The following is a 27088-nucleotide window of genomic DNA, read 5'->3' as shown; positions in this document are numbered from 1 at the left end:
GAACGGGGGTATATTTATCGAGAGCCACAAATAATCCTCCAAAGAGCCTCAGGTTGGCCACCTCTGCTATATATTAATAAAATCATAAATATCTTAGTTTATGTCAATAGGATTAATTTTAATTCATAACAGATGAGAGAAAAATAAAGAATTTTTTTTATAATTTTATACATTTTTATTAGTTTTTATAAATAGTGCTATTTTATTTAACTACCTGTGATAATAATTTACAAACACTAAGTTTCTTTAACTTAGTCAATCTCTAATTTCCTCAAGAAGTGTTTCCAAAAATATGAAATATTTATTATATAATCGATAGGAATAAATTTTTTGACCCGTAATTGACCCTTTGTTATGTATACCTGGGTTTTACGACCTACATTTTTTTGGGGTTGTGGACGGGGCTTAGCGAGAGAGGGTCGCAAAGGATTTTGTTTGGAAAGTGGTAATGCCATTCTGCAGCATAGACGTAATAATTTTTATTGTCACTTTTGAATGTTCTTTTATCTGGGTACGATATAGATTTTAATTTTATTATTATTTTATACTTTATTACATACATTTAAATAAAAACAATATTAATGCTTGAGAAAAGATGTAAATAATAATATTCCGCTTATTTAGTTGAGTTGATCCATACAAGTCACCGCAAAAATATCCAATTCCCGTGGATAACAAATTACATACAATAAGGCACACATTTGGCCATATTATTCATTTTTAAGCAAAAAAAGTCGGACCGGACCCAATGGAAACGGCGTCTTGTAAACATGTTGTCGTAGGATCCGATGGGAGAGAGTCTCACCCCAAAATGATGACATTTTTCCAAATGATTCGAGGAGAGAGCGTGGCTACAGAGACCGCGATATATTATGGAAGCGTTTCGGTGTCGCGCGCCTCCTCCACATTCCCGTTCCGGTAATCCCCAGTAGCATATGACACGCTTTATTTATTTCATGATTTGCCTCTAAATATTTATAACGTTTCCTGTCTGGGGATTGGGACACAATTGTGCGATTCTGTCCCGGTGATAAATGATGTTACCGTACTTCTAACTTAAACCGATGAAAATTGTTTGTTGCTGATACCTAAAATATAATGATGGTGGATTATATAGAATTAGTTAATCTGCATGAAAATGTTAAATATAATATTTTCCTACTTTAAAAGTTTGAACAAATAACGTACGAACTATTATTTGATATCTTAAATGAATATTATCTCAGTCACCGACATTTTAATGTGTACTGCAAAAATATTAGGCATCAGACCTTGTCCGTCTTGGTCATTAGTAAGTGTCGTGATGTGGGTTTATATGTGTGTGGGAGACAGTCATTTTAAATGAATGCAGGGTCAAAGGAAACGGGGTCTGTCTATATATTACAGTCCTGAAGAAAACGCACCCGGACCTGGTTTGTTTTACAAGTAGACGGTTTTCATCGTCTCCTCACCCTTATTCCCGTCTCCACCATCCTTCCTACATCCCACGGTTTTGTCATCACAATCTTAAATTATGTATATCTTTTTACCTTTTAAAAAAGAGACTGTTTTTTTCTAATAAAGTGACTTTCAATTTACACCCGGGATTTACATTATAATTTGATCATCATAAACAACACGAAAAACTGTCATGGTGATTCATTGTATAAAAAGACTACTTAAGATAACATTTAAATTAGAAAAAATATATATTCATATATAAAAGATAAAAATTATTAATAAGCAGAATATTTATTAATAGACACATTAAAATTAAATATAATTCAGACTGTAAACAGACAGACAACGTCAAAACTCTTGAATCCCCTCGTGAAATATAATAGAAACAAAAACTAATATCAATTTAACGTCTGGATGCAGTTTTTTGTCGTCGTGTAATTCATATATTACATACATTCTCAGGAAATATCAGCCTCCATCATTCAATCATTTTTAAACACTATATACTCAACCCCATAACACAAGAAATGTTCAAAATGCCTTAGAAGAAGCAAATGTGCAAAGATTGAATTAACCAACAGACTCACCAGATATGAATCCGATCGAGCACAGAATGGGTCACTGCTTCGAACAGGCCAAGACATAGAGTGTATAAACTACTTTTTTGGTTGTAGTTTCTTCTTATTTTTCTATCAGTGTCACACCAAACCAAACAATGACCAAAATTTTAAGTTTATTACCAAAGTTTACGTTTATGACCTTTTTTGATTTCTGTCTATGACCAAAATTTATGTGCATGACTCAAATTTATAGTTATGACCAAAATTTATGTTTATGGCCAAAATTTATGGTTATGAGGTGGTTATGGAAATTTTAACATAATTGATTTGTGACACATTAGTTTTATATTTAATTTAATATAAGTATTTTTAATTAATTTAAATCCATTAGTGTCAGGACGCAATAAATTGTGCACACAGCATCTGACAATATAAATCAATTTTTCATTGCATTCCAAGTGCCTGAAAATGGAAATCAAACCTAATTGAAACTTAAATTTTCATAGAGTCAATTAGTTTCATCAGTCTAAGTGTTTATTTTATCACTATTTAAATTGGGCAGCACCTTTTTATATAAGCTAGTCATAATATATAATACGAAGAGAAATAAGGTTAAAGATAAATACGCGATAAGGAGTGAAAAATAAATCATTGTGAGGCAAGCAGCGTGCGACGTAATCAATTTAACCGACGAAAAATTAGAAAAAAGTCGCAATAAAAAACCATGTTATATGCATCGAAACATGTAATTTGGTGGGGGACCCGTTTGGAAAATATCATAAGGGTGAATAAATTTATGGCAACCGAAGATTGCGCATTTCTATGGGGCAATCTCGCGGAAAACGTTCCCCAAAAAAAAAAGACTGCAAAAATGAATTATCGTGAAAAACTGCAATCCGACACTGAATACGGCAATATCAAGTCGCTAGACCTAAGCCAGATTTCTTTATTCCAGACAATCGGATTCGAGGTTTGCATAATAATGATTCTTCGAGATATTAATTTATGATATTGCCCGAGCAGATGGAGTTCTTTTCCTGGACTTTTCGTTATTCGCGCTAGATGAACAGCAGTGTGTCTTGAATACGCTACTAATGGATGTGGTTAAACTCTGATATCTACTACATTTACCTGAACAATATAATATAATCAAGTGACATCCCTCACTTTAATATTCTTATTTTATAATTATATACTAGACGGATAAATTTGCCTGTATTTAATTAACAAAACCCTCGGAAACAATGGATGACAATTACTCATGCGATGCAAAGAAATCAATACATGAACTTTTTGTCGGTGGTCTGCTTCACGATGCAAAACAAAATGGCCATTGAAAACCACCTGCGCAAAACCAGAATTTGAAATACTGATCCACAAATACCCGAACTATTTCAAAACTCCCAAACTTGCCCATATTTGACAATAAAATTGTGTATTTAAATTGTACATGTCATCATTATTATAATTAAATTAAAGTTTTTTTTTAATTATAAAGAGAATACAGAACATTCTATATGATACTAAAGAGGGAAAATTTGGTCCATCTACGGCCATCATCTCCAGGAGCAAAAGCAGATAAAATGCAGATGCCGGTCGAAAAATTTAATAAGGTGTTCGGTGAAAAGCACGAGAAAATATTAAATGAAATTAAACCGGATTCCCCGCCATGACCAAGTGCAATTCTACTCCCGCTTCGGCGTTCAGAGAGAGAGTGACTGAACTCCACAACGTCGAATTGATAAGGGACACCGCGTCGAACTTTCGCCCGTCAGTCCGAGAATTTATGGCATTCCGGGCGATGTTGGCGTGCCGTCACCTTCATGAGAAAAGACGGACGGGAGAAGAGAAAACAGGACGAGTGGGAGTCCGGGTGTATTATTTTAACGGGGATATCACGGGAAACCGCCAGATGTTCGGGGTATTCGGAGAGACTACTGAAACAACTTCTTCAGGTAAGTGGAATGGGAAATTAATACGGCATTCAACTTTGCAAAAATCATGAACGAGTATTTTGTATTCAAAATTAGACGGAGAAATAAATCTACATAAATTCTGTTAAGAAAATATTTGATGTTTTTTAGTTCTTTGATGAGAGAATATTTATTATATTTATCTTTATATTTGTTACCATATAGTGGGCAATCAAAAATAATTGATATCATCACAAATTACTACAATATATAACTTGGACACTTTTTATGCAATAAACACATTTAAGTGAAAATTCACATTAAAAATGTTACTTGTGACATTTATCAACTTAATAGACAGAATTAATTTATAATGTAATTTATAGATATATTATCAAGGCATTCAAAGTATTTGGCATATTAATGGTGGAGGTGAAAAAAATTTAGAATAATTACGTATATTAGATTTCTTTTGTTACTAATATTTGTGTATTTTTATGAGTTGTATTTTTGCCTTAAAGGACCATTAGAAATTTTGTCAGTATTTCTCTGAAAACAAAGTTTTTTTTATTTTCATTTTTAATAATTTTAAGATTTCATTTACTTGTACAACATAGAGGACATATACAAGGCCTCCAAAATTTATTAATTTAGCTATAAAAAATTTTTCGAGATCAGATTGACTCAAGTGTCCACAACTCAATTTTTTAAAATAGCTGATTGGCACATACCGCATTTTGATATCTGACCTTTTTTAAAATATAATTATTTATTTTTAATTTTTAGATAAACTATAAAAATATTTATAAACATTTTTACTAATATAAGATATACATATGGTTAAAATATTTTTATATTATCGTGAAATTTGTATAATAAAAAGAATATCTAAATTTATTCTTTTCAGCTAATTGTACTCATTTCCAACATCAAGAACAGGATGTTCAAATTTAATATTGTTTTGGTAAACCAAGGAGTAAACCAAGGTAATATTTGGCATAGGTTTTCTCATGTTAAGTTTTTTTACCACAATTGTTATTGGTGTTTTTTGCGTTTTTATTTTATATTAAAAAATTAAGTTGTTTGGTTGGATTGGTAATATTAATCGTGCTCTTTGCTATAACAAATATGCTTTACCAAAACAATATTAAATTTGAACACTCTCTGTAGAATGTTTGTCAAAAATAAAATTTGATTCACTTTAATAATTGTTTAAAAAAAAATGAGGTTTAGACATTGTCTTCAACTAGTCTGGAAATAACGTAATTGCCAAAATTCAGTTTGGAATAGGAATTTTATATATATTTCATTTAATTTAATTTGAAAATACTAAAACCATCAACATGACATCAACAAATTACCACTGTACCCGCGTAATTTGGTTGTATCCTAAACAATAACACCACCCCGAATCCGGGTTCTTGGAAGGGGTGGGGATATAGAGTCCTGCCCGGCAAATAAACACACACGTGTCATTATAAAACATTAATACCGGTGTGTCCGGCATAATGACGATTAATCATTTAGTTTGGCGGCGGCCGAGTGGAATATTCATGAGAGACGGGGTCGCCCGATTCCGGGGACGGCATAAAGAGGGTACCAAGCCGGTAATGCGGCCGCAAAAGCAAGCAACCGGTCTGAGGTAAACCCCACCTGCTTTACATCGGGATATACGGTGTGTATTTATGTATATATGAAGCACTATTAGTTCATGAAAGCGATGCCATTAATTAATGTGCAACCTCTCTGTTTACTCCCTTCAAAATGTACCTACTTCAACTCTGTTAATTAATTGTTGACAAAAAGTGCGTACGAATTAAGCTCCGGGAGCTGTGTGGATAGTAAATGAATTTTCTTATCATGTTATGTCATTGATTAATACACATGTTATTATGAACGATGTATAATAGAAGACCACCAAATCATGTATTGGATGATTCATAATTAAAATTGTTAATATAAAAACTATTCGCTATTCATGTAACTTTATTTAAGCTCGTTTATTAACATAGCACATCATAGTAAATATTATTTTCCTCTCATCTGTGCACATGGAGTAGGTATTTTTTATCTGTTTCATCCTTTGATCCTGGCTAAGTAAAAAACTCATAAATGTAATATAGTATAATGTATATATAGTATATTAAGCTGACAGATAAATAAAATAATATCAGTACCCACGTAAATACCATTGGTTGACCATTTTATTCGATAACATCAAATCAGTTATCTAAAAATTTAATAAATCTATATTTATTTCATTTTCATCTTTTAAAATAAACTACTATCTTTAACCATAAAAATATTACATATTACTATTTTCTTTTTGCATATACACTAGATATTCATTTCATGTGCATATCAAATCTATAGTATATTCACATCAATTAAAACACTGTAATAAATTATACAATTAAAACACTGTCTCTTTCTCGAAATTTTAATATTAATCAAAAATGGCAACCAATAAAATTTCTTTTCCATCGGTCCATGTTACACGTCATTTTAGACTACGCAGAACATTTCTACATCAGCTCGTAACTGTACAATCTGAGGAACAGACAGAAATATAGAATGTTATTTCAGTGAGTGTGCAGTCAAAACACAAAATTATCGTATTCATACATCGCTACACATTAAACCTGGGATCGGGGAGCGCACAATGGGAATTAAATTAATTCAGCAATAATATTTAGAGTGGGATGCCGCCTCCGGACATCAATTGAAGTTTCCGTGTTCTGGATATTCGAAAACTTTCTACGAAGCAATAATTACACGGCGAAAGCAAGTATAGACCAACCAAATAAAATGATAACTTATTTATGTAATTAATTTTTACTCTGTAAATAAATATTTGGTCTAGAAATGTTAGATTGAACTTTTTAAATTCAATAGAGCAGTGATTTCCTATTTTCTAGTTTCCACTACTGTGAATAGTCTGGTTGTGGAAAATCAAATGCAAACTTACCTGTTAGTGGGGACTGCAGTCATGGGCGACCTGGCAGGGTTGTACTGGGCGCCCCCCAAGGGGTTAACCGCGTACTCTCCACCTGGAACAAGAGTAATTGCTAGAGTAAATTCGTTCATCTTCACGCTTCCTTGTCTTTTTATTATATCACCTATGCAAAGGGGTGAATGTTTTATAGTTCTCGAGATTAATGAAGATTTTATTGTTGTTTTACGACGGAATTTATAATGGTGGAAGTATTGTTGTTTTTGGCTGTTTTGAAATTTTTTTAATCATTGATTGTCATAAATCGGATTTTGATCTACGGCCGCTTCAAATTCCTTAACAGACAAGTGAAATTATCATTAGCAAAGATATAAACAATAAAAAATAAATTGTTTTAGTTTATATTTTGCCTCTTTGAAATATACATAGCGTAATTGAAAAACTACGGTCTTCTTTAAGAAGTATAAAGACATACTACTGTTAAGAAAATAATGTAAAATATTGACGGGGTTAGAATAAGGGACGGAATATTTTTAAAAAACATATATTCGACAAAAAAGTGATTTAAGAATCATTTTTATAAAAAAACAGCAGTCAAAGATATTAAAATGGATATCTATGAATAACACAATAAAGTTGTACTCTGAGTTATATAGGAACATCCGGAACGGATACAATGAACCAAATATCAAAGAATTAAAGAGTGAATTATAATTATTTAACAAAATAAGTAAATTCTTTTATGCTTCTCATAAATCTTTGAAGTTTCTAATTTTAAAGGTTATATATAACTTAAATTTAAAAAATGTTTGATACCCCTCAAGAGGGGTTACTACTTCATATAAAACGGAGTCAGCAAAACGTTCTTTTATTTACACTCATTTTCACCCTCGTTTCCGGGGTGTAAACTTCATAAGATAAAACATCGTTAAAAAGCTCTGGACAGTTTCCTAACATCATCGAGCGCTCCGTTGATGGGAAATTCAATTGTTTCCTTAATAAGAAACCTGTCAATGATACGAACTCCGTTGAAGGGGAAGAGTTCAGTTGAAATTGGGGGAAGTGCAGAAATTTAAAAGAGTGCGAACGACGAAAGTGTTGAAGATGAAGTAGAAAACGAACAAGGAGGAAGCGGTGGTTTTCGGACAGTAATCTAAATTGAGCAGGGTTAAATTGAGGGGCAGACTAAGCACATTGGGAACATTTGTACAGGCAAAAATTTACAAAGCCTTTCCTAACTTACGAGATGATAAAAATATAAAAGAGCAATTTCATATTTACATGTTTAAAAGTAATGTAATATTTTTTGCGGTGGTTTCCCAATGTGCGAAATCGTTAGGCGTCGGCGACGTCGGAGACGGCAGGTAATGAATGTTTATCGAGGCGAATCTCTGCCGCGCAGCCCTCCCGTTTCAAGACGACCGGTTTCGGCGACGTCGACCGTCGCCTCAAATCGATAACGCACTTACAGACTACCGCTTGCCCACCCCGAACGCATTTTCATTAACCACTCCCAATCAATTTTAATAAATTGAAACATTTATTTTATTGTAATTATTCTAAATTGTTTACTTTAATAGTAATTGACAGTAATAATAAATTGCAATCAACAAGTAACAATTAAAATAAATAAAAATGTAAGTCTTATTGTATTGTATTATTAATATGACATTAATTTCTACAAAATAAAGTATATTATTAGTATAAAATGTGAAAAAGTGAACTTATTACTTAATTTTTTTAATTTTGTTAAATTATAATTGTAATAACAGATCAAGATAATATTTTAAAATGTTAAATATTAAAGGTTAATAAAGAAAATTTCAAATATTCTTAACATCCCTTAAATGAGGAAAAAACATTAAAGGAGAATAAAAAAATTATCCACTTTAATTTTGAATAAAATACATTTTTTATTTACAGTTAAATAAACAATTTTTGTTAATTTATTGCAGTAAAATATTTCACACCGCCTTATTAGAAAAATTTATAAAAATGTAAAAAAATGTTTATATTTACATGTTGCATCAAAGGAAATGATCCCATTTAAAAGATTTAATGTTAGAAAGGTTAGAATAGGTACGTAACTTTTGTTGATGAACATCATATTTTAAAGGAAGTGGCGAAGGATTAGAAAAACACATCAGTTTTGAGCAGCATTTGCACCTAAATATGCAAGAAAATATTTTTTGATGTAGATAAATATCCAAAAAATCGTACAGTAGCTAAACATTTTGATTCAGATTGAAATAATGTTATTATTTTGTTATGCTATGCGATATTCGAAGCAAATTTTTGCTCTAAGATAAACCTAAAATTCCATGTTCTCCACAAGAAACAACAAAATTTACAACATTGAACACATTGTTTGATATAATCATAAAACCAATAAATCAAGCAATTAACATACGCTTGTTTAAAATAGTTTAAGGTCTTCAAACAGGATGGGACCACTTCTGCAACCTATTTTTTTGACATAAAATTTTACTGAGCATACGTTTGACCAATGTTATGAATGTGATATCGAAAAGAGCATCGAGGTTAGCCCATTTCAACCGAACTGAGTTCCCTTGTATGATTTATGGCACCTATCTCACAACATCTCGAAACTGGCCATTCCGAAGATAGCCTGCAACTTTAATGGGTTGTGCTGGAGAATTATGAACAAGTTAGAAATCATTCCAATTTACTGACATTTAAGATAAAACGCCACGCTAATAATATTAAAATTAAATTAAACATTTAAATAAATATCAAACATATATTTTTTAAATTAGGAAATCAATTGTAAACTCATCCTTTTATATTATCAAGAGATGTATGGCAATATCTGAGCAATATTTTAGAGAATTTAAATTTAATCAGCATAATACAGACGAGTTGTCGCCCAAACGTGTTCGACGGAACGGAATAAGAAAAATATCGGTCATAATTCTTGACGGTGTCGAGTTGACAATTGCTGCTTCTCCCCCTTCGCCATATCAAACTAGGAGTCGAGGGAGCCATGCATCAAAGTGCGAGACGAGCACCAAAGAGGGTTTATATCAAATTAAAAAATGTTGAAACGAATGCAATTGCCATACAATACTTTAAAAAGAGATAATTATAAGGCTTATTCCTATTTTAAATTGTAGGTACTCGCTTATTAAATTATTCCTACTGCTGAATATAATATAATTTTTTTTGTTTGTAATTAATTTATTACATTTCGAGGCACAATTACTCTGAAATATTCATCGATAACCATAATTTAACCATTCACGTTTAATATATCTTTGAGAGAAATCCTACCGTGTTAATTCACTAATTAGTAGTTAATCTCGAGTCAAAATATGATAATTATTCGTCGCGGATACAAACAATTATTGTACCGTCACAATACAAACGTTGGCGAAACTGATGGAACCGACTGCTAATTAAACAAGAGAATAGGCGTAATTTAGCAGTTAATTTGTATTGTTGATTTGATAGAAGCAGTATTTAATCTGTTCTATAATTCTACGAATCGGATTAATTATTTTTTACGTTATTGTTTGCTTCTATGCATTGCATCTATTGTATTACCTAATTTAAATCAATTGAAACCGGACTATGTATTCAATTACGTAATTAGTTAGTTCATTGGTCATTAAGTAACGGAAAATTGGTGAATTAGTCTGTAGTTACCCCGTATAGGATTAATCTTTGTATATTTTGCTAAGGGCATCTGCTTTTTCTATATAATAGTATTGATGAAAAGGATACAAAATTATATTAATTACATAATTATAATGTATAATCAAATCTCAGCCTTCTGCAAAGTTTCAATTAGTAAAGTGATAATAAATGTAAATTTGAAAGTTAAAAAACAAAAAGCTTGAAATTAAAAACTAGCCTACAAATATAAAACTTAACAAACTATTCCTAAAGTGAATGTATTTATTCTCTTATCTTTAATAAAGTCCTAAAACTTATAAACAATATTTATCATTATTTCAATTTCATTATAATCTCTTAGAATTGTGATAAAATAGAGGAGAAAACATACAACGATAATTCAAATTTAACTAATATTACAATGTAGTAGATGCTAATAATTTAAAATTAAACGGTGCATTCGCATGAAACTAATTTGACGAAAAATACCTTAATCAAATACTTGTGCATTTATGTGATTGAAACATTCGTATTTGCTCATGGATTAATGCATTGCATTAATTGAAACAGAGTGACTAACATTGTTAACATTGAAATACTGTTTCAGTATAAAATTAATTAATATCAGACTGAAAATTTACTTTAAGGTACGTTTGGCTAAACCAACTGAATCATAATCTCAAATGTCATATTTTCCCGTTAGTAAATTAATTTATGTTAAAAATTCAAGTATTAAATTAATTATATAAAATTGTGGTATTCTCTTGTCATATTTAAATAGTTAAAACATTAAATTTTATACTTTTACTGAAATTATTTATATTGATAAGATTAATTTTGTATATTTTTCAGAACTTGTGTACAGTGTGTTGAGCATAGTTCAAGAATTTATTAGTTGATTTGAGTAATGTGATACATGTACTTATTCCATACTCTGATAAAGCATAAAACGTGTTTATGAGTATGATGCATCACGGTGAAAAAAACATTTTTTAATGTTTAAGTTTAGTAGGTTTAACAAATTTGAAATAAATATGAGTAAATAATTTTATTTATGCTTTTTCTGTCGATTACAATTTACTAAATTTAAATACAATTATTCAGAAATTTGTGGTATTTTAAATTACATTTAAAGGAATTGTTGAAAAAAGTTGATAATGACGTAAACATATTTTATAAAATAAATTAAGCCCCGGGCATTTACTTGTTGGTATTCCTTCGAGCCAGACACCGAATTGAGAATCCCAAACAACAGGCTAAATTCCCTTCGCGCATACATCCCCCCAATTACCAACATCTATTACGACCACTTGTCGTCAGATTTGGCAACGCCGTTAGCCGTGCGTACCTCGCAGAAGTGAGCTAATTGCTAATTGCCGTTTGAGTCTCTCCGCGTTGCCGGGAGACACTGATTTAAGTCCTGTTCCGCCAATAATCCTCCTTAAATCCAGTCGCTCGTGAATTATTGCGCGGAAAGGGGCGGTCGGTGGGAGCTAAGGGGAACAAAAAATCATTAATACCTGAACACCTCCACACTTTCGAGGTTGGAGGATACGTCACCGATCCGTCGAAAAAATGCGGGGAACTGTGAGAGTTTTCAGACAGAAGGTTAATCTGTGGATGTTAGAGCATTTGTCAACATTGGCAACGTCTAATGCGCAACCCCCTCCCCGTAGTTAGTTAGGGTGAATTAGCTTTAAGTTACTTACTTTTAAGTCAGCTCGAGAGCAACACACAACGTTCAGATGCTCCGAGCAAAATAAACAGAAAAATCACAAACTTGGCAGTTTTACTAGTCTAGCACATACAAAACATTGGTCCTTCGAGCAGAAACTATTACACACACAAAACATTGGTCCTTCGAGCCGGATTACGTGTACAAGATCAACAAGAAGCAAGGGCGAACGGAAAACACCTGTTCAACACACAGAAGAATACGTGGCGATAAGTTCCGTCGTACCGAAAACAGCAATTAGTGTTCAATTGGCAACGGTTCCAGTTGAAATAACCAGTGCAGGCAAGTCAAGTTTGGATTTGGCATCGATTCCAGAAGAATTCCAGCAAAGGGAAGTCTAATCAACAATCATAGCAACATCAAGGTCATTTCAAGAACATACCAGGGTTTCAAGTCAAAAGGGCCTGCATTGCACGTGTCCACAACCATTGGTTTCAAGTCGAAAGGCCTGCGTAACACGTGTCTACAACCACTTGAGTCGGTAAGTTTGTTTCCCATCTACTACCTGCATGCACATTTGCCAATTTAAAAAACCTTTACATTTGAAAAACAAAACGATCACAATGTCTACTGAAAGCATTAAGAAATTACAATGTAAACGTCGTACAATCAAAGGCAAGCTGACCAGGTTGCAAAATTACGTAAACTCTATAGACACCGCAAACATTAATGACGAATTAATAGCACAATTAAGAATTCGTTTGGAAAAACATTCGTGTATATTAGATGAATTTTCTACCATTTGTACAGAAATAGACTACCTAGAAGATAATGAGGATAGTTCTGAATTGGCGGAATTTGAAGATTCATTCTATGACGTTACAACAAAAATTACTAGATTAATCAACGATTATCCCATAAATAATCAAACACAATCGAATACGTCATCATCAGATACAGTCGCGAGCAATCCAATTACAGGTATAAAATTGCCTACAATAAATCTACCTTGTTTTAAGGGCCACTATGACGGTTGGCTAGAATTTCGCGATGCATTTAAGTCATTGATACATGCAAATGAATCTTTGTCCGACGTTCAAAAACTTTATTATTTGCGCTCGTGTCTTCAAGGGGATGCTGCTCGTATAATCGAGTCCATTGAAATTACTGCATATAATTATAATATTACTTGGCAATTGTTGGAAGATAGGTTCGAGAACAAGTCCCTAATAATTCACAATCATGTCAAAGCCATTTTCGATCATCCAAATGTTACAAAGGAATCACATGTTCAATTGCGAGATCTCTACGACTCTGTGACAAAAAATTTGCGTGCTCTAAAATCTTTGGGCGAGCCGACAGATACGTGGGATACTCTTATAATTTACATAATCGCAACCAAAATGGACGATATTACCCGACGCGAATGGGAGATCGTCAACAATAACTCACAAATTCCAAACATGGCGGATATGTATAAATTTCTAAAAGGGCGTTGTGAGCTTTTAGAGAAACTCGAACATGAAACGTCTAAAAAGCCAAAGAACAAACCATTCAAATCAAGCGCATATGCCACCACTGTGTCTGTCAAGGTCAGTTGTTATTATTGTAAAAAGGATCATGCAATTTACAACTGTAATAAATTTAAAGGGCTCTCAATAAATGACCGTATCTCAGAAACTAAAAGGCTCAAGCTGTGTCTAAACTGTTTAAGACAGGGACACAACACAAAAACATGCCATTCATTTAGTTGTCGAAAATGTGGCAAAAGGCATAATACCTTACTACATATTGAGACACATGTTGCAAGTGAAATTGTCACTGACCCTGAAGTGCCAGTTACCATTGTCAGTCACTCGGTGGCAAATGAACAAAAGCAAGTCTACTTGTCAACGGTCTTAATTCATGTAACAGATGCACAAGGCAACAATCAAGTTCTACGTGCACTACTTGACAACGGGTCCCAAAGTTCATTTGTGACTGAAAGGGCTGTTAAAATGTTAAATTTAGATAAACACAAAACCCAATTTAAAATTTCTGGTGTTGGTCAAACTATATCGGAGATTCAATATCAAACAATACTCGACATTTCTTCTGTTCAAGGTTCATTCAAAACATGCGTTTCATGTTTCATTATGAATAAGATCACAGAACCCATACCTTCTACTACAATGCCAAAATATAACTTTACACTTCCAAGTCGTATTACTTTGGCAGATCCAACCTTCAATATATGCAATGATATCGACATCCTATTGGGTGCCGACATATTTTGGAAGGTTCTACTGCCTGAGCGTGTTTCACTGGGAAAACATAATCCTATGCTGCAAAATACGTCCTTTGGGTGGATCGTTATAGGAGGTTGGAGTAAAGGGAATCAGAGGCATTCAGTCAATTGTTTAGTCGTAAACAAAACTGATGAAATCGTGAAGCGTTTTTGGGAAATAGAGGAAATAGGTGATTCGTATCAAATATTTAATGAAAGGGAACAGTTTTGCGAGAATCATTTTAAAGATCATTATGAGCGCGACTCGTCTGGCAGATTCATTGTACGAATTCCGTTTAACGACAAAAAGGGTCAGCTAGGCGAATCAAGGCAAGGAGCATTAAATAGATTTCAGTCGCTAGAAAGAAAATTGGCGAAAAATACCCATTTAAAACAAAGTTACGATGAATTCATGCAAGAATATATCGACCTAGGACACATGAAACAAGTCGAGGATGTAGGTGATGAGAAGATTGGTACTCATTATTACTTACCTCATCATGCGGTTTTAAAAGAATCAAGTTTGACAACAAAAATACGTGTTGTATTTGATGCGTCGGCCAAGACAAGTAACGGTCTTTCGCTAAATGATGTTCAATGCAGCGGCCCGACCATACAAAATGAGTTGTTTTCCATACTATTGAGATTCCGAATTAATCAATATGTTCTCACAGGAGATATATCAAAAATGTATCGTCAAGTTCTGGTTCATCCTGATGAACGATGCATGCAAAGAATATTTTGGAGATTCAACAAAAATGAAGCAATACAAACCTATGAGCTGGCAACCGTAACTTACGGCACAGCATCAGCACCATTCTTAAGTGTTAGATGTTTGAAACAATTAGCTATGGATCATTCAACAGAGTTTCCTGAAATTAGCAGGATCATTGAGAATGATTTCTATGTAGACGATGTGATTACGGGTGCTAATTCAAAGGCGGAGTTACTGCGCATTCAGCGAGAACTGTCAAACATCTTACAACGGGGCAAGTTCGAACTGCGCAAATGGTTGTGTAATGATTCAGAATTGTTATCTAAATTTCAAGTAAATAACAATTTAAATGTTGGATTAATTCATTTGGGACCAAATGACAATAATAAGACGCTTGGTATACTATGGAATGCTTGTAACGATATTATTCAATTTGAAACAAGTCAACTTAAATGTTCTCAACAACTTCCAACCAAACGTTTCATTTTGTCAACAATAGGTCAAATATTTGATCCTTTGGGATTGATTGCACCTGTCACAATTTTGGGAAAAATCCTTATTCAAAAATTGTGGTTACAAAAACTAGATTGGGATGATCCCATATCTGGTCATTTATCCATTCTATGGTCAGAGTTTGTAAATAATATTCAAAATTTGAATAACTTGAAGATTGATCGGTTTGTGTTGAAGCCAGAGTACGAGGAATGTGAGCTCCACGGTTTTGCAGACGCGTCTGAAGCGGCTTACGGTGCCTGTATTTACCTACGATGTAAGGTTAAAAATCAGTACTTTGTTCAAATGCTTTGTTCCAAATCAAAGGTTGCACCAATTAAACAGGTATCATTGCCAAGGCTTGAATTATGCGCTGCAACATTACTCGCAAAATTAACAGACAAGGTACGACGATCAATCAGACTCAACATTCAAGCACAATTATTTTGGTCAGATTCCACGATTGTTCTTTGTTGGATACGAGGTTGTCCATCGCGTTGGAAAACCTTTGTTGCAAATCGCGTGGGTGTGATTCAATCACTTACAAAACAAGAACAATGGAATCATGTAAGGTCTCAGTCAAATCCTGCAGATTTATTATCACGAGGTACGAATGCAGATGCTTTAAAAACCTCCACGTTTTGGTCAAATGGCCCACAGTGGCTCATTAAAGATAAGTCAGAATGGCCAGAATTTACGGAATCTGAACCGAATATAATTCCAGAGCAAAAAACTGTTTGTTTGCAAACAACCATTACAGACGAATCCATCTTCATACGATATTCGTCGATAACAAAATTAAAGCGCGTTGTTGCATACATGTTAAGATTTATTTCAAATTGTAAGAAAAAAAAACTATCTGGCCCTCTGAGCTGTACCGAATTAAAAAATTCTATGGTAGTTTTGCTACGTATAATGCAACAAACTACATTTGTTACTGAGTATAATGATTTGGTAAATAAAAGGCCAATTAATAAAAAAAGCAGACTATTGTCTTTAAATCCGTTTATTGATAACGACAATTTAATACGTGTGGGTGGTCGATTAGTTAACGGTGATTATAATTTTAACAAAAAACATCCTGTCATCTTACCAAAGAGTCATGTTTTAACAGAATTGGTCCTCAGAAATGAGCATGTCAGACTGTTACATTGCGGACCTCAACAATTATTATATTCCGTACGGGATAATTATTGGCCAATCTCAGGTCGCACCGTATGTCGAGGAATAATTCGGAAATGTATTCGATGTTTTAAGGCTAAGCCAACGAATATGGAATATTTGATGGGAAATCTGCCTGAATGCCGCGTTAATCAGTTCAATCCTTTCACAAACGTTGGTTTGGATTACGCAGGACCATTTTTGTTGAAAGATAGAATAACAAGAGGTGCTAAAATCATAAAGGCTTATGTCTGTGTCTTCGTTTGCATGGCTTCAAAGGCTATCCATTTAGAATTATTAACTAATTTGAGCACAGAGGCATTTTTACAAATGTTAAAAAGGTTCATCGCTAGACGAGGTTTGCCCTCCAACATATATTCCGACAATGCCACCACCTTTGTTGGTGCAGACTCCGCATTGAAAGAAGCATTTCTGTTTGTTGACACTAACGTAGATAATATTAATCAATTTTTGAATAAAGAAGGTATTACGTGGCATTTCATTCCTGCGCGATCACCTAATTTTGGAGGTATATGGGAAGCTGGTGTTAAAAGCTTTAAACATCACTTGAGGCGAATATTAGGCAATGATAAGTTTACGTTTGAAGAGTTTTATACGGTAATGTCACAGATTGAAGCAGTTTTAAACTCGCGTCCAATAAGTCCATTATCAACAAATCCAGATGATTTATCTCCGTTAACGCCGGGTCATTTTCTAATTGGCAAATGTTTAACTTCAATTCCTGAACCTGTCCTTTCCCACATTCCTGTCAACCGACTCAATAATTACCAGCGACTGGATCAACTGAAACACCACTTTTGGCAACGTTGGCAAAAAGAGTACGTGTCCGAACTCCAAGCCAGGTTGAAATGGAAACAAGCGGGTCAACACATCCTCAAACCAGGACATCTAGTCATCATTAAGGACGATCAACTGCCCCCTCTACAGTGGCGTATGGGACGCATTCTTGAGTTACATCCTGGTGAAGATGGAGAAGTGCGTGTAGTGAGTGTAAAAAGCACAACCGGTGTGCTAAAACGAGCAATTTCGAAAGTGTGTGCGCTACCTTGTGATTGACTTTTCTATTATGACTCCTATTCTGATTTCCAATGTATTAATTATATTTATTTGTCTATTGAAAATTGTATTTTCAAGGCGGGCGGCATGTTAGAGCATTTGTCAACATTGGCAACGTCTAATGCGCAACCCCCTCCCCGTAGTTAGTTAGGGTGAATTAGCTTTAAGTTACTTACTTTTAAGTCAGCTCGAGAGCAACACACAACGTTCAGATGCTCCGAGCAAAATAAACAGAAAAATCACAAACTTGGCAGTTTTACTAGTCTAGCACATACAAAACATTGGTCCTTCGAGCAGAAACTATTACACACACAAAACAGTGGAGTCGGTCACCCCGGATCGGAAACTCTTTGGGATTATGCTAATTATAAATTGCACACGGGGAATCTATTACGGTAGCAGGGTGACTCAGTAATGCCGAAGGATTTGCTCGGATTGGTTTGTACGAAAATCTGTGGAAATATTGATAAGATTATTAATTTTTTAATTGAAAATCAAATTTTTTTGGACTTGAGTATAAAACAAAATCAACATTTTAAAGAGCTCAATAGAAAATTATACGAATAATTTTTAGACAAATTGCGGATTTGTTTTAAGTAATGATTTAAGGAAAAATGTGACGGTTTATTATTGATATAAATGATGCTGAACAAAATTTGACTTATGCTCTATATTTTATAGTATTTTTTATCGAATTATATATTTCAAATTTTTATTCGTATAACAATGTTTGGTTGATCTATTTTGGACTTGAACAAGTGAAATTCCACTTTTTTACCCTTCAATTTTAATTTCAACATGCAGTGGCAATTAATATCATCCCTACTGTTTTATTTTCAACTTCATGTTGTTATATTAGCTACCATAGCAGTGGCAATTGCCTATATTAAACAAACTCAATTTCATACAAGTGGATATTCTCTCCCAGACGTAATATTTTCGCGGTTGTCAGTTCCACGGATTACACAATTCAAAATTAATCTTTCATGGCATATGCAGCAAAAGGACGAGGGCCGTTAAATCTACCCCAAAAGCGACACGATAAGAGGGCAGTAATGGTCAGTAAAGCGGATTATTTTTTTCTATCTAAATACGCGCGGCATATGTCCTGGGGACCGTTGCTTCCGAGTTACGTCTGGAAAATGCGTAAACTCCAGGAAACTGCCCATTATCACTTTATGGAAGAGCAGGTATCTTACTGATGGTAGGTTTTTAAATTTTATGTTGATGTTTCATTTATTTTCAGTACTGTGATTGGTTAAAACGGTAATATATATGTGATATAATTTAAGTCAAGGATTATAAATACAATGCACTTTCCCTGTCAATACTAACTCTCGTCTTGTTCACAGTCTGTCACATTCAATGACAACAATTTAGCATCAGCTAATCAGTGATTCGTAATCGTCTACTCACGATGATGATGTAGATCAATCTAATAAGCAATTAGATTATCCATAATACATACTAACTAATTATAACTTGGTAAAGGTACTCTAAACCACTTTACCGCCATTCCACAATGTATTGACAATTATTATATTGTAACCGTATTAAAATATTATTATTAGTATTAAATTAAAAAACACAATTTGATAGTTTTGATGTTAATCGAGAATCGATGTCATTCTGTAAATTTTTATTTGGATTTAGACCTGGACTTTACGTTTAATAAGATGATCTTTTAACCAATTTAGTTCTATTACATCTCTCATGACACTTGTATAAAAGAAACGTTCCATGATGCCAATAATTTTCTGTAGTTGTACCATACCAGAAAAGGAACTCTTCGCCAGAATTTTAAAGAATAATTAATATATTTTTATGTAAACTTTAATCTTGTTTGAATATTCTTTTTAGATACTAATGTTTCCTTTAATGTACGACTAATGAATTAATTTTTTATTTGCTTTGTAAACAAGAACATATTTCGTTTAGTGATTTTTTTAATTTGTCTGTTTATAAAAGTAGTAGGATGTTTTCTCATTGTATTTTCAAATGAGTTAGTTGTTTCAAACATTAATATCATTTTAAATCATTTATCGGCAACATCTTAAGCTGACCACAAAATATAGACCTTGATTTTTAATGTTAATTATTGTTTCCCTTTTCTCTGGAGTACAGTGTTCTTTTTTTTCCCAATGAAATTGTTCAACAAAATAATATAAAACCTGCTACGAATAAGTTCTTACTATTAAGAGTATTGTTAAATAATGCTACAAAATGTAAATAAATTTATATGTGCTATTTCTTTGATTAACCAAATCAGACTAATCGGACCTCGATTAATTCGAGATGATTCGTATATGTACACTTTATTCCAATGAGAAATGTTCGGTTTAACGCCAATAATTTCAATAAACAGGTTATATTCTAGTTAATTTGATCAGCTAATAAGACTATTAAATTTATAAATTTAATTTGAAACATAAATGGAAACGCTAAAAATAAAATTGGTTTTTAATTGAAATGAATTATTTAGTATTTATTCAATATTATTCAATTTAAAAGGGAATTGACAGTAAGTCCTCTGAATATTTATGGGCGCCGAATATATAATGAATTTTTCCCAAGTGTCTTTGCTTCGTTGCATAAGAAAGCTATCAGACTGGTTTAAAATGTATGGGATTATTGATTAGATTATCGATGTTTCAGAGGTAATTTAGATAGTACTAACTAGACTGAATATGTAGATGTATAATAAAAGTATAACTTTTTGTTAAAAATAATAGTTTTACTACTCTTTGACAACATAAAATGTAAATGTATTCAGTACAACTGAAAGGCTTACAATTTAAAAATGAACAAATCAAAAATCAACATATTGTAAAGCGGATTCTGAAAAAGTGATTTTTATCTATACATACATATTTTAGAACGAATATTGCCTTGCATTATATTTTCTAAAAAGTTTTAATTTTAAAATAATTCAAAGGTTCTTTAATAATTTCTCCTCGATTTTCAATTTTCCAATGAAAGTTTAATTAACGGATTTTTTATTAGAATTATTTCATTCTCCGACAACATTAATATATGAGAAAGCATTTTTACGCATGTGGAGTGTGTGTTCGACCAATCGATATTTTGGAGTGCAATGTATCCTGATGGAGTGAGTTGGCGGTGCGTGTCTTCGGGCCAAATATCAGTTTTATCTGAAAACAAACAAGTGCCACTACAAACGGCATCCAGTCAAACAACCGGAGGCTGTCTGGAGATCAAACACTTCAAAGTTTTTGGGACGTTTGTGAAAGTTTACGATATTAAATCTTACAATTTGTTCTTTTTTTAATTAATTAAGGACACAAGATTAAAAGAAACGTGACACTATTATTAAATGAAATAATTTTCTAAACAGGAATTAATAATATTTCATCAAAAATATCTAAACTACACTTGAGGGGCTCCAAATAAATATTGTTTTATTAATTTACACGTTTCCGTGTGTCACGAGTTCCCAAGCAAAAACAAGGCAATCTAAGTTACCTCGGTGTCTAATTTTCCTTTTTCGCATTAAAAATTTCCAGACGCGAGTTTCACCGCATGTGAACGGTATATATTTCTCCAACTTTTAATCGAATACGGATATTGGCATGCACGATACTTGAATAGTCAATGGGAATTCATACAGACTAAAAATACTGAGCAAGTGCATGTTTAATACGAGTATTTTTAGGTACCAAGAGAATTATACAGAGTGTGAACATGACATTTTGGAGGTTTAAAACAATTATTTAAATAAATATCTGATTTATATTTGTTGCCGGAAGAGACATTATTATTACTACCAATTAAGAAACTAATAATAAATACAGCCGTTGTGACAATGTTAATAAATAATAAAACAATAATTTCCTATTAAATAATAAATAATATAAATATATTCCAAATATTCCTAATACTTTTGAATTAAATAAAAATTTTGGCGTCAATTTAAATATTATATAATAAAAAATTTGAATCAATATTTCCTTAGTAGATGCATATACATGCATGCATATTACAATACTATAAAAAATTGTTTAGTCATTTCGTTTAACGTATAGAATTTTCATCAGTCAGTAATAACATGACAGGTCGTTTAGCATTCGTGATTAAATTTCCTATGTGTTAACAAGGATTTAAACAATTACTTGCGGTTTTATCCACTCAAAAACCTGTAATAACAGGCCCCTGGTAAGGGTGGCGGTAAGTGGCGGTTGTCGTCTGTATCACGAAAGCAGGTGACTTGCGTTTTATTTTAACTGTAACGCGTGTTAAAACAAAAAATAATAATCGAGGGTATTGTGAAGCTCGTGTTAGTTTAATCAATGACGACAGTCCGTAAAAAAATACTTTAATTTCTCTCTTACACACGCTCTATATATTATACTTAACAAAAAAATATCTAGACAAATTTTATATAATTAATTGTTGGCGGCAATTTACAGGCAATGTGAGATATGTATAATATTTATTAGACTGTTTCAAAAAAATCGACAATTTTTTTTTTCTTATTTATATCGAAAATCTTGTTGTATTGTATTGTAATTGCTAAATTGTAGTAAAAGTCTGTTAGTGTAACGATATATACTACTTTGATTATAATCAATTTTTTTGGTAAAAATCTATTTATTTAAATAAAATGCTTAATTTTAAACAGTAAAATAACATTTATTTAATAAAATTTTTAGTTTTCTGCAGATAACTTATGATCTCTAAAAAATGTCAAAAACTTTTTCAGAGACAAATTATAGGAAATTGAATTCTCTATAAAAAATGTCATATAAAATTTTTCCATAAAGTTGATGGTTGCGTCAGAAAATGAGAAAAATGTCAAAATTTTAAACAATCCAACTTTAATGTTAAATAACTTTTGAAAAAATGAAAAAAACTGTAAGAAACATTTTTTATAGAGCGTTAAATTTTCTATAAAAATCTGTTTTGTTCATTTTGAAATATTATCTCTAACGAGAATTAAAAAATTTCAAAATCCAAGAGAACACCGTTCCCGTGTTATTTAAACGGGAAATTAAAATTTACGATGCGGCACCTCTTAATATTAATATTAAGAGCTGTAACTTTCACAGTATTTTTTTTACCATTTCCAACAAGATTTTCGATATAAATAAGAAAAAAAAAATTGTCGATTTTTTTTAAACAGTCTAATATTTATAATAGTAAACTAAAATCTCTCAATATTTATATTCCATGTATAATTAACGAAATAACTGTAATAATATATACATTACAAAGTAGTTATACACTGTAAAGTAAAATATAAAAATCTAAGAATCTCTGACTAAAAAACGTCGGCAACCGCATTTAATTTTTTCTGATTGTTACAATTTTTTAAATGTCATTGTATTAAAAGCTTTTGCTATAATCCTGATACATTTATTTTTATTTCTCACTAGGTAAGACCACTGTAAAGTTATCCATGTGTTACGACTCGGATGCTTAGATTTTATATGTTTTGAGGGTGTGAGCAAAGGGATTAAACAAGCCCTAGGAGATCCACTCCTAACTCACTATTTGTCTTTATGAATATTTGACCCAGGTTTTGTGGGGTCAGTCCCTTGCAGCCACTCAAAACAACCAGGATTTACTTTAGTGCAGAAAAATTAAAATCGAACGTAGAGCTGGGACTTTGTTAAGCTCCTATCGTCGCGTCTTAATTTCCATATTGCAGCAGGAAGTTGACACCATGCGATATATACTTAACTAATTTATGGAAAAGCTCTGGGCTGACGTTTTGCCGGGCTAAACTTCACTCGAGCTTGACGAGATTATTTCCATTTTGGGAAAGTGTTCTGCAAGGGATTGTAGTTCTGAAACTTGATGGCTCGAAATAAAGCCGCTACGTGATCTATTTATAAGTGGTAAAACTCTCAGATTGCATCAATACACACATCAATAAAACTGAGCTTTATTATCTCATTGGTGTAAGCCACTTTTTATTGATCAGATTTTATTATTGCTTCATTACAGAGCGGTACATTTTATGAAAGTAGGCCAATATTTTAAAATCATACTATTTAATTTATCGATCCTGATTATTTTATTATTTCCATTACTGTTTAAAATATTAATATACGTAAGTTTTTACTATCTGTTTTGATTCCATTACAAAATATTTAAGGAATTGTTAATTAAAGTACTTTAGTAGTAACTTTTTAACAACTCGATAAGAAAATTTACTTTCCGAGGTTCACATAAATATTTTCTTATAGTTACATTAATTGTTTTGAAACTGATAATTAAGAAGATAGAAATGTTGTGATGTCCTTTAATTTAGTTATAAGAAGATTAAGGATGGCAGAAACAAATTCTTATCGTTTTAAATTAAAATAACTTTTGACTTTTCGCATGAGAAACTTTGTAAACTGTGTATTAAAAAAAACTTAATAGATAATTAAAATAACTTATTATTAGTTTTTAAATAAATTTTATAAATTTAACTTTTACAATGAATTGTACTAATAATCCTTAAGGTTTTAGTTTGAAAGTTATAAATCCCTTTAATAACGACATATATATTTATCTCTGACTGGGATTTGGAAAGAGAAATATTATAGAAAATGGTGTTAATATTTATTGTCAATAAAACAGTATAATTTAATAAAGACAAACTCAAGGAGTTAATAAGATCAACCTAGTCATAAAGCCCTAAACACATTCCATTTTATTGGATCCAAAATTTGTGAGACAACATAAACTAAAAGGGAGAAAAAGAGACAGATACGTAGGGAGGGTTTTTGGCCCCCGATTATTGGCACGTCTCGGACTGTCCTGAAGAGCGAAGAGAAGAGATTACAAATCGATGGCTGATATAATGTATCATAAAAGGCAACAAAGAATACCGAGAGGGCATTTCCATTTTTATGTGATTTCGCGAACAGATGCTAGTCGGTGTGTTTGTGTGGGGCAGCCATGCGTGCTTCATTCCTAGTCCCCTGAGCGCCACGGAAACGCTCAGCAAATATGCACCCGGGGATAATGCAACACAAACAATCGATGCATCATTTGCTCGTTAAGTCCAGGTAGTTTTTCATTTTTAACAATGGACTCGAAAGGAAAATACAATGTGCATTAATTGAGCGAAAAATCAATGTTTCTTTTCAATGTTTCAATTCAGTCAAACGCATATCCAGATATTCCCCATTTCGTGGTGGCATTAATTATAATTGTAAATGTGACTTTTACAATAATATTACACTTCAAAAGTGAAATGAATAAAAATAATGAGTCAATGAAATAAAAGAGCCTTTAAAGTAGAAAAATAAAATGGGAACAACTGAACACATTTTTAATAGTTTGGAATAATATAGGTTTCTGATGGTTACAGTTTAGTGAATGTGTACACCAAGGATGACTTTTTCAACATTGCAACTGCAACATTGTGTGATTTTTTTAATATTATTTCAAAGATTGATGAAAACAGGAAATCGATTGAAAATGCCATAGAACCCAAATTCCAAAATTCAATAATGTATGTAGAGTTGAAAAATCACTTAAGATTGAACCTGAATCACTGAAAACTGTTTCTATTGGTTTCTATAAATTTCTAATGAATAAGTTAAATACATATAGTAGTTCTTATTTGAAACGTAATTACATAGATGTAACTTTTGGTATTATATAAAATTATCAAGGTTACAAAATTCTAATAACCTATTCAAAGGATTCTTCGATGTAAGCACTAAATAATTGATCGACGATATTATGTTAATTTCCACGTAAAAATGCGGAAATACTCAACGAATAACTGCAGGGTGACGATATTGTTTTTCTCAGAAAAAGGCGAGAGCGTGCCTTGAGCTCGTGCCCTTGCATATTCATAGAAACCCTGTCGTCACTGTACATTTTAAACGCGTATTTTCAATCTTTTCTCCATTTAAATGCTCTTTAGAAAGACGTGAATTTATGTCCTTTTTATATTCATCTTTTAAACGTTCAGAATTATCATACTTTTTAGAATTCAGAAACTGGTGTTTTTTAGTAGTTAAGTTTTATAACTCATATAGTTTAAATATTTCAATAAAGAGGGTAAAAATGCGGGTTACAAAAATACATCATGTATTTGTTGAAAATTTTATTTTAACGTAAACTCGACGTGTTTCAAAAACCTTTTTCGCAACTAGAAAATTTAAAAAAAAAAATGGTGTCGTTTTTAAATTTTCATTTTTATAAGATAAATTATAAAACTTTTATAATTTAAAGAAATATCATTATTAAAAAGTTTCCCCTCTAAAAATTTCAATTATTCAATTTTCAAGTACACTGAGTATAATAGTGACGTGTTTATATTTCGACTATAGTTTGAAAGCGACAGTGTGAACATTAATTCTGGATGGTCCATTGTTGTGTGTTTTCACCTTGACTTTAGGCGACCCAAAGTGTGTTTTTGAAAATCCGCTCTTGCCGCCGTCTCGTTCCATTGCTACGTGCGGCATACGTCTTTGTTGTGGAAATACTCGGCAATTCGGTGGCCCGCCGCTTTCCCACTCGGATTTTCAACTATATGACTTTCTAATCAAAATAGAACGCCGTCAAACGCACAATGTATATGTAAACCTATTAATTTCGAGGCCCTCCCCCGCCACACGGAGCCCCTCAATCCCTTTAATTAAGATGCACAATCCCCGGGAGATTTAATTACAGTCCTGGATCCCCTAGTAGAGATTGGTTCTAATCATATTTTAATTTTTGTACAATACCAATGTCTCTGGATGGATCTTGACGCTAAATCTGACATAACAATACCGAAATCCATTAATCTCATAATTAAATGCAAATAATTCAATATTTGATATAGTCTCCGTTCTAAAACCACAGTTACACAGTTTTTATTTTAATAAAATACAAATAAAATTTAATTAATTTTTAAACAAACATTGTGTTGATTTGAAAAGGATTTTGTTATCGCCACTCGTCAAATTTTTAAATTAATTTCATTCCAATCAGATCGCATTAAATAGTTGAGATTTCATCCGAGAAGGCGTGATTATTAATTAGAAAAGTTTTACATGAGTCCTTTCGGGCGTCCCGGAATTGGTAAAGTTAGAACAATTTGAGGAAGCAGTAGCAGTGGCACAAAGTTGTACAAGAATTTTCCATCTGGAATTACTGTTGCAATCAAGTCAGTGTAATGAGAAGTATGGCAATTTTAGTTTTTAGATGTAAATAACATAATTTTAATAAAGGGAATTGTTTATTGAAGT

At 32.3% G+C, this 27088-nt stretch overlaps 1 protein-coding gene across 1 annotated transcript in view; it reads right to left on the bottom strand.

The window, feature by feature from the left end:
• The window catches only part of LOC109595861 (teneurin-a), a 196304-nt gene that overhangs the window by 76446 nt on the left and 92770 nt on the right, over positions 1-27088 (bottom strand). The window contains exon 7 of the mRNA XM_049970103.1: positions 6882-6963. Within this exon, the coding sequence (XP_049826060.1) occupies positions 6882-6963 (82 nt within the window). The remainder of the gene's footprint in view (positions 1-6881; positions 6964-27088) is intronic.

Source organism: Aethina tumida, chromosome 7 (genome assembly GCF_024364675.1).
Source record: "Aethina tumida isolate Nest 87 chromosome 7, icAetTumi1.1, whole genome shotgun sequence".
In the NCBI taxonomy this organism is placed as follows: Eukaryota; Metazoa; Arthropoda; class Insecta; order Coleoptera; family Nitidulidae; genus Aethina; species Aethina tumida.
Note: the sequence above shows the minus strand (reverse complement) of the source record. Positions and strands in the feature narration are given on the sequence as shown.